The 13,613-nt window shown below is 44.2% G+C and overlaps 1 protein-coding gene across 8 annotated transcripts in view; it reads right to left on the bottom strand.

The window, feature by feature from the left end:
- PTPRM (protein tyrosine phosphatase receptor type M) overlaps positions 1–13,613 on the bottom strand; it is a 656,058-nt gene that overhangs the window by 398,630 nt on the left and 243,815 nt on the right. For all 8 annotated transcript variants that reach the window (XM_042239325.2, XM_042239328.2, XM_042239326.2 and 5 more), the window contains exon 4: positions 8–86. In XM_042239325.2, coding sequence (XP_042095259.1) covers positions 8–86 — 79 coding nt within the window. The remainder of the gene's footprint in view (positions 1–7; positions 87–13,613) is intronic.

The raw sequence follows: 13,613 nt of genomic DNA, 5'->3' as shown, positions 1-13,613 counted from the left end.
AACTTACTACACGGATGTCCTAACACCTTCACTTCATCAATAGCGAGGTAACCTTGATGTCCAGAAGTTATGACTTCAAAAATCACCTGGAAGATTAAGAAAGGTTTTCATTATTCATTCATTTTATCAACTTTGACCTAATATTTCCTGTAGATACCTCATTTCAACCATTCATTCATGTTTCCCACAGACATCACTAAATGTCTAGTAATCTGACAGTCCAATGGTCTAGGTTCTAAATCTGCAAAAACAACTAAGACTAAAACTCAGTTTTTTGGGAGGTTAATGTGGGGAGCAGACAGCACTGCAATCCAGGTCTCACCCCATAAAGGTGAGGGGGGACCCCAGGGAGGAATGGATATTCAAAAGACAGAGGTTGAGTCATCTTTCCGAGGTGATGTTAAGATTTAAATTGCTTTAAGATAATACATTTTCTGGGCTTTCCCCATGGCTCAGCAGTAAAGAACCTGCATGCAATGCAGGGGCTGCAGGAGACACGGGTTCCGTCTCTGGGTGGGGAAGATCCCTGGAGAAGGGAACGGACATCCGCTCCAATATCCTTGCCTGGAGAATCCCATGGACAGAACAGCCTGGTGGGCTTCAGTCCATAGGCTTGCAAAGAGTCAGACACAACTGAAGTGACTCAGTATGCACGCATGCAACATATCTTCTGATCAGCTTCTTTGAGGGGACTCTATGGACCAGACGGAACCACATGGGGTCTTAGGTTTTATACAACTAATACATGCAATCAAAATGTTCAAAGTGCTATGAAAGAAGAGAACAGGATACTAGGAGGACATACTCCAGAGGACCTTCCATGAGGAAGCGGCACTTGAGCTGAGAGCTGTGGGTGAAACAGCCAAAGGCGAGAAGAGTGTAAGGTATCTTCCAGGGAACGTGCAAAGGCCTGAGGTGGACATGACTGAGACCATACAGAGGAAAACTGGGACCTACAGCTCTAAAGGTCAGCTGTGACCAGGCTCAGAGGCTCCATTCACAGAGCAATTCCAGGGAGCACACCATCTTAGAAACACAGAGAAGAGCTGTGCTGGCTGAAATTCAGAGGGCAGAGTACGAATTGGGAGGAAAATGATATACAAATCTTGTGAGGAAGGCTTTACAACTGTTTGATCCTGGGAGAAGCAGAGCAACAGAAAAAGGGCAACATGCTTTGAGGTCCTCAAGATGAATAACATTTTGACATGGTGGACTCAGAGAAGTTGAGGCTAAAGGAGAAAAAAGAACCACTAACAAAGTTTTCAATTTTCTAAACATGACTGTCTGAAGCTCTCCATTGTCAGTTCAGTTTAGCTCAGTCGCTCAGTTGTGTCCAACTCTTTGCAACCCCATGAATCGCAGCACGCCAGGCCTCCCTGTCCATCACCATCTCCCGGAGTTCACTCAGACTCATGTCCTTCGAGTCGGTGATGAGATCCAGCCATCTCATCCTCTGTTGTCCCCTTCTCCTCCTGCCCCCAATCCCTCCCAGCATCAGAGTCTTTTCCAATGAGTCAACTCTTCCCATGAGGTGGCCAAAGTACTGGAGTTTCAGCTTTAGCATCATTCCTTCCAAAGAACACCCAGGACTGATCTCCTTTAGAATGGACTGGTTGGATCTCCTTGCAGTCCAAGGGACTCTCAAGAGTCTTCTCCAACACCACAGTTCAAACACATCAATTCTTCGGCACTCAGCTTTCTTCACAGTCCAGCTCTCACATCCATACATGATCACTGGAAAAACCATAGCCTTGACTAGACGGCCCTTTGTTGTCAGGCTAGTGTTAATGCTAACAGGTCCACATGACACAGCAGGAACCCATGTCACCAGGGAGACCACAGGAAGAGGGTCATTCTTAACGGACAACCCAGCATCCATCGTTCGAGAAATCAACTTTTTTATTCATATAAAAACCTGCACATGAATGTTTATAGAAGCTTTATTCATGATAAGCAGAAGCCAGAAACCGTCCGGATGCCGTTCAAATGGCAAATGATTAAACAGAGAGTGGTACGTCCATGGTTACTAGTCAGCACTAAAAAGGGACATTTTTTTTTCTAATTGGAGGATAATTGCTTTACAATGTTGTGTTGCTTTCTACCATATAAGAATGCGAATCAGCCATAAGAATACGTGTGTCCCCTCCCTCGTGAGCCTCCCTGGCCCCTCCCATCGCATCCCAACCCTCTGGGTCATCACAGAGCATGAGCTTGAGCGCCTTGTGTCACGCAGCAGCTTCCCACTAGCTGTCTGCTTCGTACAGGGTAGGGTATGTGCGTCGATGCTTCTCTCTCAGTTTGCCCCTCTCTCCTTCCCCTGCTGTGTCCACAAGTATGTTCTCTATGTCTGCGTTTCTCCTGCTGCCCTGCAAATAGATTCGTCGGTACCATTTTTCTAGATTCCGTATATATGCATTATTATATAATATCTGTTTTTCTCTTTCTGACGTACTTCTGTATTAACAGCCTCTAGGTTCATCCACCTCACTAGAACTGACTCAATCAAGGAACTAACTACCGACACAACCAATGACTGGATGAATCTCCAGAGAACCGCGTTAAGTGAAAAAGCCCATCAGAAAAGATTACGCGCAATACGATTCCATTTATGTAACAATGTGTAATGTCAGCATTTTAGAAATGGAGGCCAGGTGAGTGCTTGCCAGGACTCAGGGATGGAGGGAGAAGGAGCAGGAGCTCAGTTCAGTTCGGTCGCTTAGTCGTCTCCGACTCTTCGCGACTCCATGGAAGGAGCAGGAAAGATAGGGCAAAGTCTTAACCACTGGACTGCAAGTGTGCATGCCTGCTCAGTTGCTCAGTCCTGTCCAATTTTTTGCGACCCCATGAACTGTAGTCCATCAGGCTCCTCTGTCCATGGGATTCTCCAGGCAAGAATGCTGGAGTGGGTTGCCATTTCCTACTCCAAGGGATCTTCCTGACCCAGAGACTGAACCTATGTCCCCCTGAGTCTTCGTCATTGCAGGCATTGACATGTCAATGTGACACGTGTCAAGTGACATTGCTGTGTCACTTAAGAAGCCAGGGAAGTCCTTAAACAAGTTTCTTAAAAGCATATTTAAGCATGCCCTGAAAAGCTTTTCTCATCGTGAACCCTTGCTATCTGGCATGTTTTTCATTTTGTACTTTTTTTCTAGCCAGTGCCCTTGCCAAGAAAGCTTCAGAAGCAGAAATAGTTTTGTCTCTTTTTTTTCAAACAAGGGACCACTCTATCAAAAGACAAGTATTGCTGTACAGAAATACAACACACATATGAAGGGGTGGGGTGATCACAGGAGTGTCTGAAGATGCCTGCACCCAGAGCCAGAAAGATGGAAGTCAGAGGAAACAACACAGGACCAGAGACAGCACCACCGGAAAGCAAAAAAAAAAAAAAAAAAAAGGTGTAAAAATTGATGTGGGATGTGGCCGCGCTTATTTTTATCAAACAGGACAGAACCTATTTAAAATCTATATTAGAAGTAAGACTTGAGTCTCTTAAGGGAACCACACCAATTTTTTCTTTATAAAACATCAACAATTCAAAAAACATTTATTTACCATTTACATCCATGTCCCAGGCACCTTTTGTATGTATTATCTAATTTTTCTCAGTCAACCATGTCCACTGGAGTGAATATTATCTACTCAGTAGATACAGAACAGACTCAGTAAAGTTCAGCGATTTTTCTGAGGTCACACACTCAGGGTGTAATTCCAGGTCTATTTTCCTTTCACGCCTGATCTTTTTTCATGTGACTCGACTGCCTAAGCTAGCAGGTGTGAGAGACCACACGTGGAATGAACACACATGTGCATGCATATGCACATATAACATACAACCATGCATACACACACACACGCGTGTACTCAGTCGCTTCAGTCATGTCTGACTCCTCGCAACCCCGCGCACTGTAGCCCACCAGGCTCCTCTGTCGATGGGATTTTCCGGTCCAGGCGAGAATACTGGAGTGGGCTGTCATTTCCTCCTGCAGGTGATCTCCCTGCTGCCCATGGACCGAGCCTGCATCTCTTACGTGTCCTGCATTGGCAGACAGGTTCCTTACCACTAGTGCCACCTGGGAAAACCACACACATATATACACACACACAAATATACATATATAACTTTGAATGCATAAATGTATATATGTTCTAAATTCTTTATTTCTAGATTGAAGTAAGAATGTAGCCATCTATTTGACTTAGAAATATAGCTGCAAGGGCCAAACTATATGACACAGTTTTAACAACACGAACTTTAAGACAAGGGTCTATAACAAATGGACCAAATCTGCCCCTAATCTCTTGTTTCTGTCTGGCCCACAAATCATGGATGGTTTTTACAGTTTTCACTGGTAGGAGGAACTCAAAAGAAGATTTTTGAGATACACGAGAAATGTGTGTGTGTCTGTGTGTGTGCTTAGTCGCTCAGTCGTATCTGACTCTTTGTGACCCCAATAACCTGCCAGGGCCTTCTGTCCATGGAATTCTCCTGGCAAGAATACTGGAGTGGGTTGCTATTTCCTTCCCCAGGGGATCTTCCTGACCCAGGGATCGAATCCAGGTCTCCCACATTGGCAGGCAGATTCTTTACTGTCTGAGCCACCAGGGAAGCCCAACACGAGTATATGAAACTCAGATTTCCAAGTCTGCAAATTGAGCTTTATTGGAAAGCAGTCACACCCATTCATTTACGGATTATCCACGGCGACCCTCACAGTCTCAGCACCATGGAATTGCTGCCACAGAGACCATCTGGCTTGAAAAGCCTGAAGTATTTACTATCCAGCCTCCTGCTTTAAGAGGAAACCTTCCTGCTTGGCTCACCAGCAACTGCCATTACTCTGGTTAACAAGAAAGCATACGTCGACAGCAATAGGTTCGTCACAGCAAGTTCAATATGCTTTGCACTTGCTGGGGGAGCCTTGTACTCCTCTAGCAATGGCAGGGAGAAAGCCCTCTCCTGGGCTGACTTGTTTCAACTCTAAACAGGGGTGGGTGTTTTCAATGCCCACATTACCTTGCAGTAATCATTACCAAATTGCTAAAACACAAAACAAAACCATAGAAATGAATTACTTGATAGACCTCAAAACACTGTCTTAAAATTAAACTAAAAATGGAAGAGGGCTTCCTTGGTGATGCAATGGTTAAGAATCTGCCATGCAGGGGATACCAGTTTGATCCCTGGTCCAGGAAGATCCCACATGCTGCAAAGCAGCTAAGCCCGGTGCCACACCACTGATTCCATGCTCCAGAGCAAGTGCTCTGCAACAAGAGAAGCCACCACAATGAGAAGCCTGCACAGGACACTAGACAGTAGCTCCCACTTGCCGCAACTAGAGAAAGCCCACACGCAGCAACAAAGACCCAATGCGGCCAAAAAGTAACTAAAAAATAAAGAAGAAAAAAATTTTTTAAAAAATGAAAGAAAACCCAGCTCATTTAGAAGGCAAATCCTCTATAAAGATGCCAAACTACAAAGAATTTATAATAAAAATTTCATATTTGAGCCTCTCACATCTCATTCTACACAAAGTCCTTTGGCATTCACTAGATTGCAGCTGAATGTTTGTGTTTTTACGGATACACATGCATTTTTAGGATAAACGCCTTCGCCCTCCAGCCTAACCTAAGCTATGATTATTTGAAAGGTTGAAAGCTGAAGTGGGGGGTGGGTATGATGGAATCAGAGTCAAACTGCATTATTCTAGAATAATTTTGTCACCATACAGTATTTAATCTTATATCACCTTTTTTTTTGGGGGGGGAGGAGGCAGGGAATCTGACTTAATGGAAAATACAATGAATCCTCAGTATTTGCTGATTCTGAATTTGAATTTGACTGCTCTGTAATTTATTTGAAATCCAAAAACCAATCCTCGCAAAGCGTTCTTGGTCATTTGAGAACAAGGACAGAGCAGCAAACACTAGAGTCGCTGGACACACACAGCCCAGCAGAGGCTGGGGAAAAAGGGGTTCTGCCTTCCAGCTTCCCCTCTCCTGCTGCTAACAACTGTCCTCATCCGAGGCTAAACGCTCTATGTTTTTCGCCTTTTCGAGCCTTTTACTGGCGATGCTGCTGTTTAAGACAGCCCCCAGCTCAGCACTAAAGTACTGTCTGGTTCTTGCCAAGCGCACAAGGCTGTGATGTGTCTTACAGAGAAAACACATTTGTTAAATAAATAAACTTCCTTCAGGCCTGAGCTAGTGCTCTTGGCCACGTTCAATGATAGGAATCAATGACATACATTGAATAAGGCACCTTGACAGAAGCACACATAAACCAAGGTTATGCCTTGACCTGTCGATGAAAATCTCACGGCCAGAGGCTCTCGCGGTGGGGCTGACACCCTGTTCCCCACAGAAGCAGCGGTGCGGTGTTTACTAATTCAGCACTCACAGTGATGTTTAGGACAAAACGGCAGGAGTGTGTTTGGATTCACACCAAGGCCTACTTCTATGAAAGTTCTTGGCCGCTGGAAGGACTCGATGCTCATTTCTGCTGCTGGTTCCCAGATGTTATTGGCAGTGGTGGGAAGTAAAGACACGTAGGCTAGACAGAGCCCACAGACATTCCATCACTCAACACATAACATCTCTGGGGGACAAGATGTTGCACCCCCGGCGTCTTTGGAGACTTGGGGGAAAGCTGTTGAATTTCAGTTAGGAAAGACCCGGTTACACCACTGACTAATGAGTGCTGTTTTGTTCGCTCATGAAGACTCATCCTGGATCTGAGTCCACGAAGCAGGAAATGGAAAGAGGTTTAACCCGGCAGCATCTCTGGTACTCCCCGCTTCAGTGAGAAGCAAAACTAGCTTTCCACACTGTCATTTCCCCTGGCCACACGTGAGCAAAGCAAAGGCCTTAGGTTACAACACAAGCATTCTCCATGGAAGATGGGCTGGTAGAAGCCATCTGTCAGTCCCTAGAACAAAGGGGCTCCCGTGGCATCAGTCTGTCTTCCACACAGAGCCCCATAGCCCCTTTCTGGCTTTGGTTTAAATAAAAAGCTACAGTGTATCACATTGAGGACTGAATTTCAAGCTATGAATTTGGAGGGGGGCACAAACATCCAGTCTATAGTGAAAGTTCAGTTCAGTTCAGTCGCTCAGTCGTGCCCAACTCTTTGTGACCCATGAATCGCAGCACACCAGGCCTCCCTGTCCATCACCAACTCCTGGAGTTCACTCAGACTCAAATCCATTGAGTCCGTGATGCCATCCAGCCATCTCATCCTCTGTCGTCCCCTTCTCCTCCTGCCCCCAATCCCTCTCAGCATCAGAATCTTTTCCAATGAGTCAACTCTTCCCATGAGTGGGCCAAAGTACTGGAGTTTCAGCTTTAGCATCATTCCTTCCAAAGAAATCCCAAGTTAAGACATAATTATTCCTGAGGATAGGCTATTAATATGAGAGGGGCAAAGGCTGGGAGAGGGGCTAGTCTTTGGAGGAGCGGAGCGTGTTCAATTTCTTAATATGGGTCATGACATCATGAGCATATTTAATTTGCAAACATTTATCAAAATCCATATGTATTACTTATGCGTTTTTCTTTAATACTTAATTCAACAAAAATGTAAAATATTTGCCCACATCAGACATTAATAAAAAAAATCTTGACACTCCCACCAAAGGCTAAGTATATCATATTCACAAAAACTGCTACTTTATTTTCCAAATAAAAAACTAAAACTCAAACATACACAGGAAAAGAAAAGTTTCTGTGATAAAGAAGAGCCAAAGCAAAACCACAAATGATACGACTTTAGAAAATAAGGAAAAAAGAACGGAGACCTTTGTTTAGAGGCACATACTGAAGTCATGTTAAAACCTACTTTCCCTAGGTTAAAAACAGTCAAAGGACAAGCTTCACAGTGGAGCTGATTATTGGTGCTTTGTTACATCGCTCAGGACATTCTGAAATGATGCCATGTTTTTTCCTACCAATCAACATTAATTTCTTCAATTTTCTTGTGTTTTCCCTTTCTCTTCTGAAAAGAGGAAATGTTCTTTCTAAACTTTTCTACTCGTGGCTCAAATGTCCATTCTACAAAATGGGCTATGTAAGCAAATTAAGGCACAGGGAAACGAAATAGGAAAGTGATAAGGAAAAGTAATGAGAAGCTAGAAGCGACAGACCTCAGGGAAATGGAAGACGTTCACCCAGAAGAAGGACCTGTCCTTAATCACCAAATAAGTATAAACCAAGAAGGAAACTCAGAGATATGCAAGTTTTTCACAATAAATGGATAAAACATCATCTTTGAAGATATGAAATTGTCATGTGAATCCCTCTGCTTCCTAAAATGCAGCTCTGTGTCTGTAGTAAAGTGACAGCCTCATATGTCCTCACTGATTTCTTCAAACTCATCTCTTTTTAGCACAAAATGCAGGGGGCGGGGTACCTGATTAGAACAGCTTTCCTGCCTGAGACAGGGCTTCATTTCACTGCCATATCTAATTTCCTGTGTCCTCCCAGACAGACAGAGCAAGCTGATTGTCTTGCACTTGGTACAAAGCGATTCAGTGGTCTCACACTTGGAGTAAGGACCATAAGCTAAGGAATTAATGGAGTCAGAGGGCCTTCTCTTCTTCCATGAGTACATATCAGGATTCCCCAACTGTGCTCCAAGAAACAATGAGACTCAAGATATGTTCTGCTAAAGCCCAAGTGGATGTCCACGTTTCACCCCAGTATATGCACCTGCCACATGTCACCCATGGGCTCTGAAATGCCTTGTGATACAGGATGCATTCGATTTCCCTTAAATCAGTACTTCTTTCCATTTGGTTGACCAGTGCCTTTGACTCTTCCTTGGAAAGCAGTTTGGAAAACACTCACTCATGCAGACCTCGGACACTGTCTATCACTTTGGTGACAAATGTCCCTATAGTCAAAGTTATGGTTTTTCCAGTAAGTCATGTATGGATGTGAGAGTTGGATCATTAAGAAAATTGAGCACTGAAGAACTGATGCTTTCAAACTGTGGTGCTAGAAAAGACTCTTGAGAGTCCCTTGGACAACAAGGAGACCAAACCAGTCAATCATATAGGAAATCAACCCTGAATACTCATTAGAAGGACTAATGCTGAAGTTGAAGTTCCAATATTCTGGCCACCTGACGCCAAGAGTTGACTTATCAGAAAAGACTATAATGCTGGGAAAGATTGAAGGCAAAAGGTGAAGAAAGTGGCTGAGGATGAGATGGTTAGGTAGCATCACCAATTCAATGTCCATGAATCTGAGCAAACTCTGGGAAGGACAGGAGAGCCTGGCGTGCTATAGTCCACTGAGTCACAAAGAGTCGGACACACCTTAGCGACGAGACGACAGCAACAGCTTAGCAGCAAGTGCCTGCTGAGCTGCTACCAACTCAGCGTGGCTTTCGTGACCTTCTCGAAAGTGGGCTGAAGGCCAGTCCAGTAAGAAACCAAGGCTGCCATGTGGGAGTCCAGCTGGAAGGTGATGAGAAGAGGTAAGAAACACCAAGTCCTTCCTATTCCCTCAAACCATCATCCACCAGGAAAGATGGCAGATGGGTAAAGGGTAAATCTTGGCTTAGCCTTCCTTGAAATGCTAGCCCCTTGGTAAGCTTGGTGTACAGAGAACAGAGAGCAGGGATCCACCTCTCCTCTCCTGCCAGGCCCTTCAGTACCTCTAAGTGATTTGTTTTTACAGGAGGTCTGGTGGGCTACAGCCCACAGGTCGCAAAAAGAGCTGGACACGACGGAGGAGACTGGTAGGCTACAGTCAGTCTGTGGACTCGACTGAGCAACCAGACAACAACAACAAGTGGAGCAACCGGAACACCATCATGTTCCCTGACTTTCCCATCCTTCTTGTCACTGTTCCCTGCCTGGCATGACCCCTTATTTCAGGAGCTGAGGCGGGGTGGTGGTGGTGGATTTCTAGACCACCTGTATTTTTTCCTTTTCAAAACAACCATTTCTGTTAAAGATCACTGCCTTCCTGGCCTCAGTCAGGACTCAGAGCCACTGTATCCAAAAGCAGGGCAGCGAATATGGGATTCCCAGAGTGTCTCTGGGTGCCCATGGGGTTAGGAACCCAGAGGAATCCATCAGAGGCCTCCAGAAACTTGTGGGGGTGGGGAAGAGAGAGGAGCAGGGAAGGAACGGAATCCAAATGAATTATTTTCTAAAACCTTCACAACAAAGCAAAATGGAGGAAAATGCTATTCTTCAAACGGCAGTCAGTGAGTAAGTCAAAGCAAGCAGGGGCTACAGTAAATCAAAGCAAGCAGGGGCTGCAGCCTAGGTGCCCTGGCGAAAGTAGGTAGCCTGTGCATAGCTGCCCCCCACAGAGCGGCAGCTTCTACGTCACAGAGGTTAGGACAAACACTAATTGAGGAATTAAGTACGTGGTAACCAAATGGCAACCCACTCCAGTATTCTTGCCTGGAAAATTCCACGGATGGAGGAGTCTGGCGGGCTAAAGTCCATGGTGTCGTCAAGAGTCGGACAAGTCTGAGAGGCTTCACTCTCACTTTCAAGCTCATGCCCTTGACGGTTTGTGTGTTAATGACGGTTTGTGTGTTAACGAACAGTAATTAACCTGCAAGTGCCTGTGTTGCATGCAAATCATCGTGACGGGTACCTGCAGAATACTATTTTCCCACAAATAGGAAAAGCTCCACGAAATGAGTACTGTGGCAAGAACACTCCACTCTGCCAAGAAACGTTTTGAAATGCTACATGTTCTAATAAAGATCATGTGAGCAGACAGGTTATAAAAACAAAGGGATGCCCAAGAGGACAGACTATATTTATCTGAAATACACAGGCCAGCGGTGTTCAGTTGCACTGAAAACCTTCCCAAACCCAATGACTTACAAGACGAGAACTGACTCTTACGAGATGAGAATTGACTCAGGATCTTGTAGCCAAAGATATGGGAGAAACAGACATTCTTGACAGAAGTAAGGGAGGATCAGAGACAGGACAGATAGGAGGAGCTCAGCACAGTACCCCATTCCTGCCCTCCCCTGCCCAGAGCACCTGCTCCCCAGGGGTAAGCAGAGCACCATGATGGCAGCTCCAGGGCTACCTTGCTATAATGTTCTGATGGCAAAGCCCTGGGTTCTTCCCTTTCACCCAGTGTTTCAATGAATGATTTGTTCCCAGAAACTGTTTTCATTGCACACTTTCTGCCACAGCACCAAACACATTTAAGGAGTGACTTAGCAGGAGAAAGCGTCAACTATTATCCACTTCTCCTTTTTTCTGTTTTCCACAAATCTGAATCTCCATAAATTACCACCATTTATTGAGAGATGAGAACATCCAAATTGTGCTTTGCCTTCCTCTTCACGCCTCGCCTTGTCTTTACACTTAGTCCTGTAAGTAGGAAGGCTCATAAGTTTAAGTTGCCTAAGCTTAAAACCGATTTCACATCCAAATCCAGTTCTATCTGATGCAAAGCACATGTTCTTTTACTAGATGATGATGCTACCCATTTTGAAGCAATATTATAATGTGAAATCATAACAGTATAAAATGAAATTCCTTAAATGACTTCATTCACCAATCTTAACTCATGAGATCAAAACTACCTTCAAAAGTGTAAAGAGCCTCTTATAGAAATAAAGGACTATATGAATATAAAGTATTTTAATATGGTAGTATTTTAAGCATATGGTCACTCCACATTAATTTGCTAGATCTTTATCATATCTTGTAGCCTAAATAATGGGAATGTCTGGGGGAAGCAGAGTCTCTGGGCAGTGAGAAAGGGTCTCAAAAAGGTGTCACTTCCTTTATTTATTTTTAAAAAATATTTATTCTGTTTTGTTGGGTCTTTGTTGCAGCATTTGAGATCCTTAGTTGTAGCATTCCAACACTTAACTGTGGCATTGGGATCTAGACACTGGACTGTAGCCAGTGTCAAAACTAAACGCATGCGCTGGGCTCTGGCAGCTGTGGAGGGTCCTGCAAGAGTTGAGTCTTAGAAGTTCTGGGTGGGGAAGGAAGAAGATTAGGGCAGAGATAAGCAGGATGCACCTTCTGATCTTGTCTGGAGGCCAAGTGGACCAAGGAAGGCTCTCGTGCAGGTTCCAGATGGGTGCCCACGGGCCTTCTCTACTGTGAGCGCTCAGTCATCTGCGCAACCCCACGGACTGTAGCCCACCAGTTTCCTCTGTTTATGGGATTTTCCAGGCAATACTGGAATGCATTGCCATTTCCTGCCCTGAGGGGTTGTCCCGACCTAGGGAATGAACCCACGTCTCCTGCTGTCTCCTGCATTGCCAAGTGGGTTCTAACCACGAGTGTTATTGTAGGAAGGTCTCCTTCAAAAGGAGTTTCTCAAAATAGCCTCTTAGCTTCGTCCATCACATAGACCCTTCTGACACCTACCTTAGCCAAACCCACTTCCCTTGCTTCCATTTTAATCCAACAAAAGAAGAAACTTTGTCCTAAAGGCCATACTTTCTAATTATGCCCCTGACAGGTTATCAATACATTTATAAAAAAGAAGGATATGCAGTAAGTAGAGCATTTTTCCTCTGGAGGAAAACTTACCGTTTACTCTTTTTTGTTTTATACATAAAAATAGCACATGGGCATTGTGCAAAGCTTAGGATATGACATCTGAAGGAAAGAAAAACTTAAGTAATTAGCTGGAGCTATACCACTTTTTCATTTATTTATTTCACCATATAGTTTAATTATGTATGTGAAAAGTGAAAGTGTTAGTCACTCAGTGGTGTCTGACCCCTGTGACCCCATGGGCTGTAGCCTGCCAGGCTCCTCTGCCCATGGGAGTTTTCAGGCAAGAATACTGGAGTGGGTTGAAATTCCTTTCTCCAGGGAATCTTCCTGACCCAGGGATCGAACCCGGGTCTCCTGAATTGCAGGCGGATTCTTTGACCATCTAAGCTAACAGGGGAGGCCAATTATATATACATATTTATGTATTAGTACATATGTATTTAATTTAAAATTGAATCCAAAATGATGCTTTATGATTTTATACCAGTTTAATCCACTTAAGAACATAAGCTTATATATATTACTAAATGATCTTTTGTAATGTTATTCTTAATGGTTGCAAAATGACTTTTTGTATTGAGGTGGCATACATTAACTCATCCTCTATTGTTAGAAATATAATACTGTTTCTGATTTTTCATTATTGTAAACACACCACCATGAATATTCTTGTAGCTAATTAGTTGCAACCGGTTTTCATTATTTCCTTAAGATGAACTCCTAATAATAGATTGTTAAAATTAGACTTATCTAATTTTTTAACACTTCTAAAATGTATTGCTCAAGTGCACCCTGAATGGATTTTAGCAATTTACATGTGTCCTGCTGGCTTCCCAGGTGGCTCAGTGGTAAAGAATCCGCCTGCCAAGGCAGAAGATACAGGAGAAGTGGGTTCGATCCATGGTCCGGGAAGATCCCCTGAAGGAGGAAATGGCAACCCACTCCCATATTCATGCCTGGAGAAATCCATGGATAGAAGAGCCTGGTGGGCTACAGTCCATGGGGTCGCCAAGAGTCAGACACAATCGAGCACTGAACACACACACACAACACAGAAAGTTACACATCCTTACAAACAGTGCTTCCTGCCCTGCTACAGAT

The sequence above is a fragment of the Ovis aries genome, chromosome 23 (genome assembly GCF_016772045.2).
Source record: "Ovis aries strain OAR_USU_Benz2616 breed Rambouillet chromosome 23, ARS-UI_Ramb_v3.0, whole genome shotgun sequence".
NCBI classification, from domain to species: Eukaryota; Metazoa; Chordata; class Mammalia; order Artiodactyla; family Bovidae; genus Ovis; species Ovis aries.
Note: the sequence above shows the minus strand (reverse complement) of the source record. Positions and strands in the feature narration are given on the sequence as shown.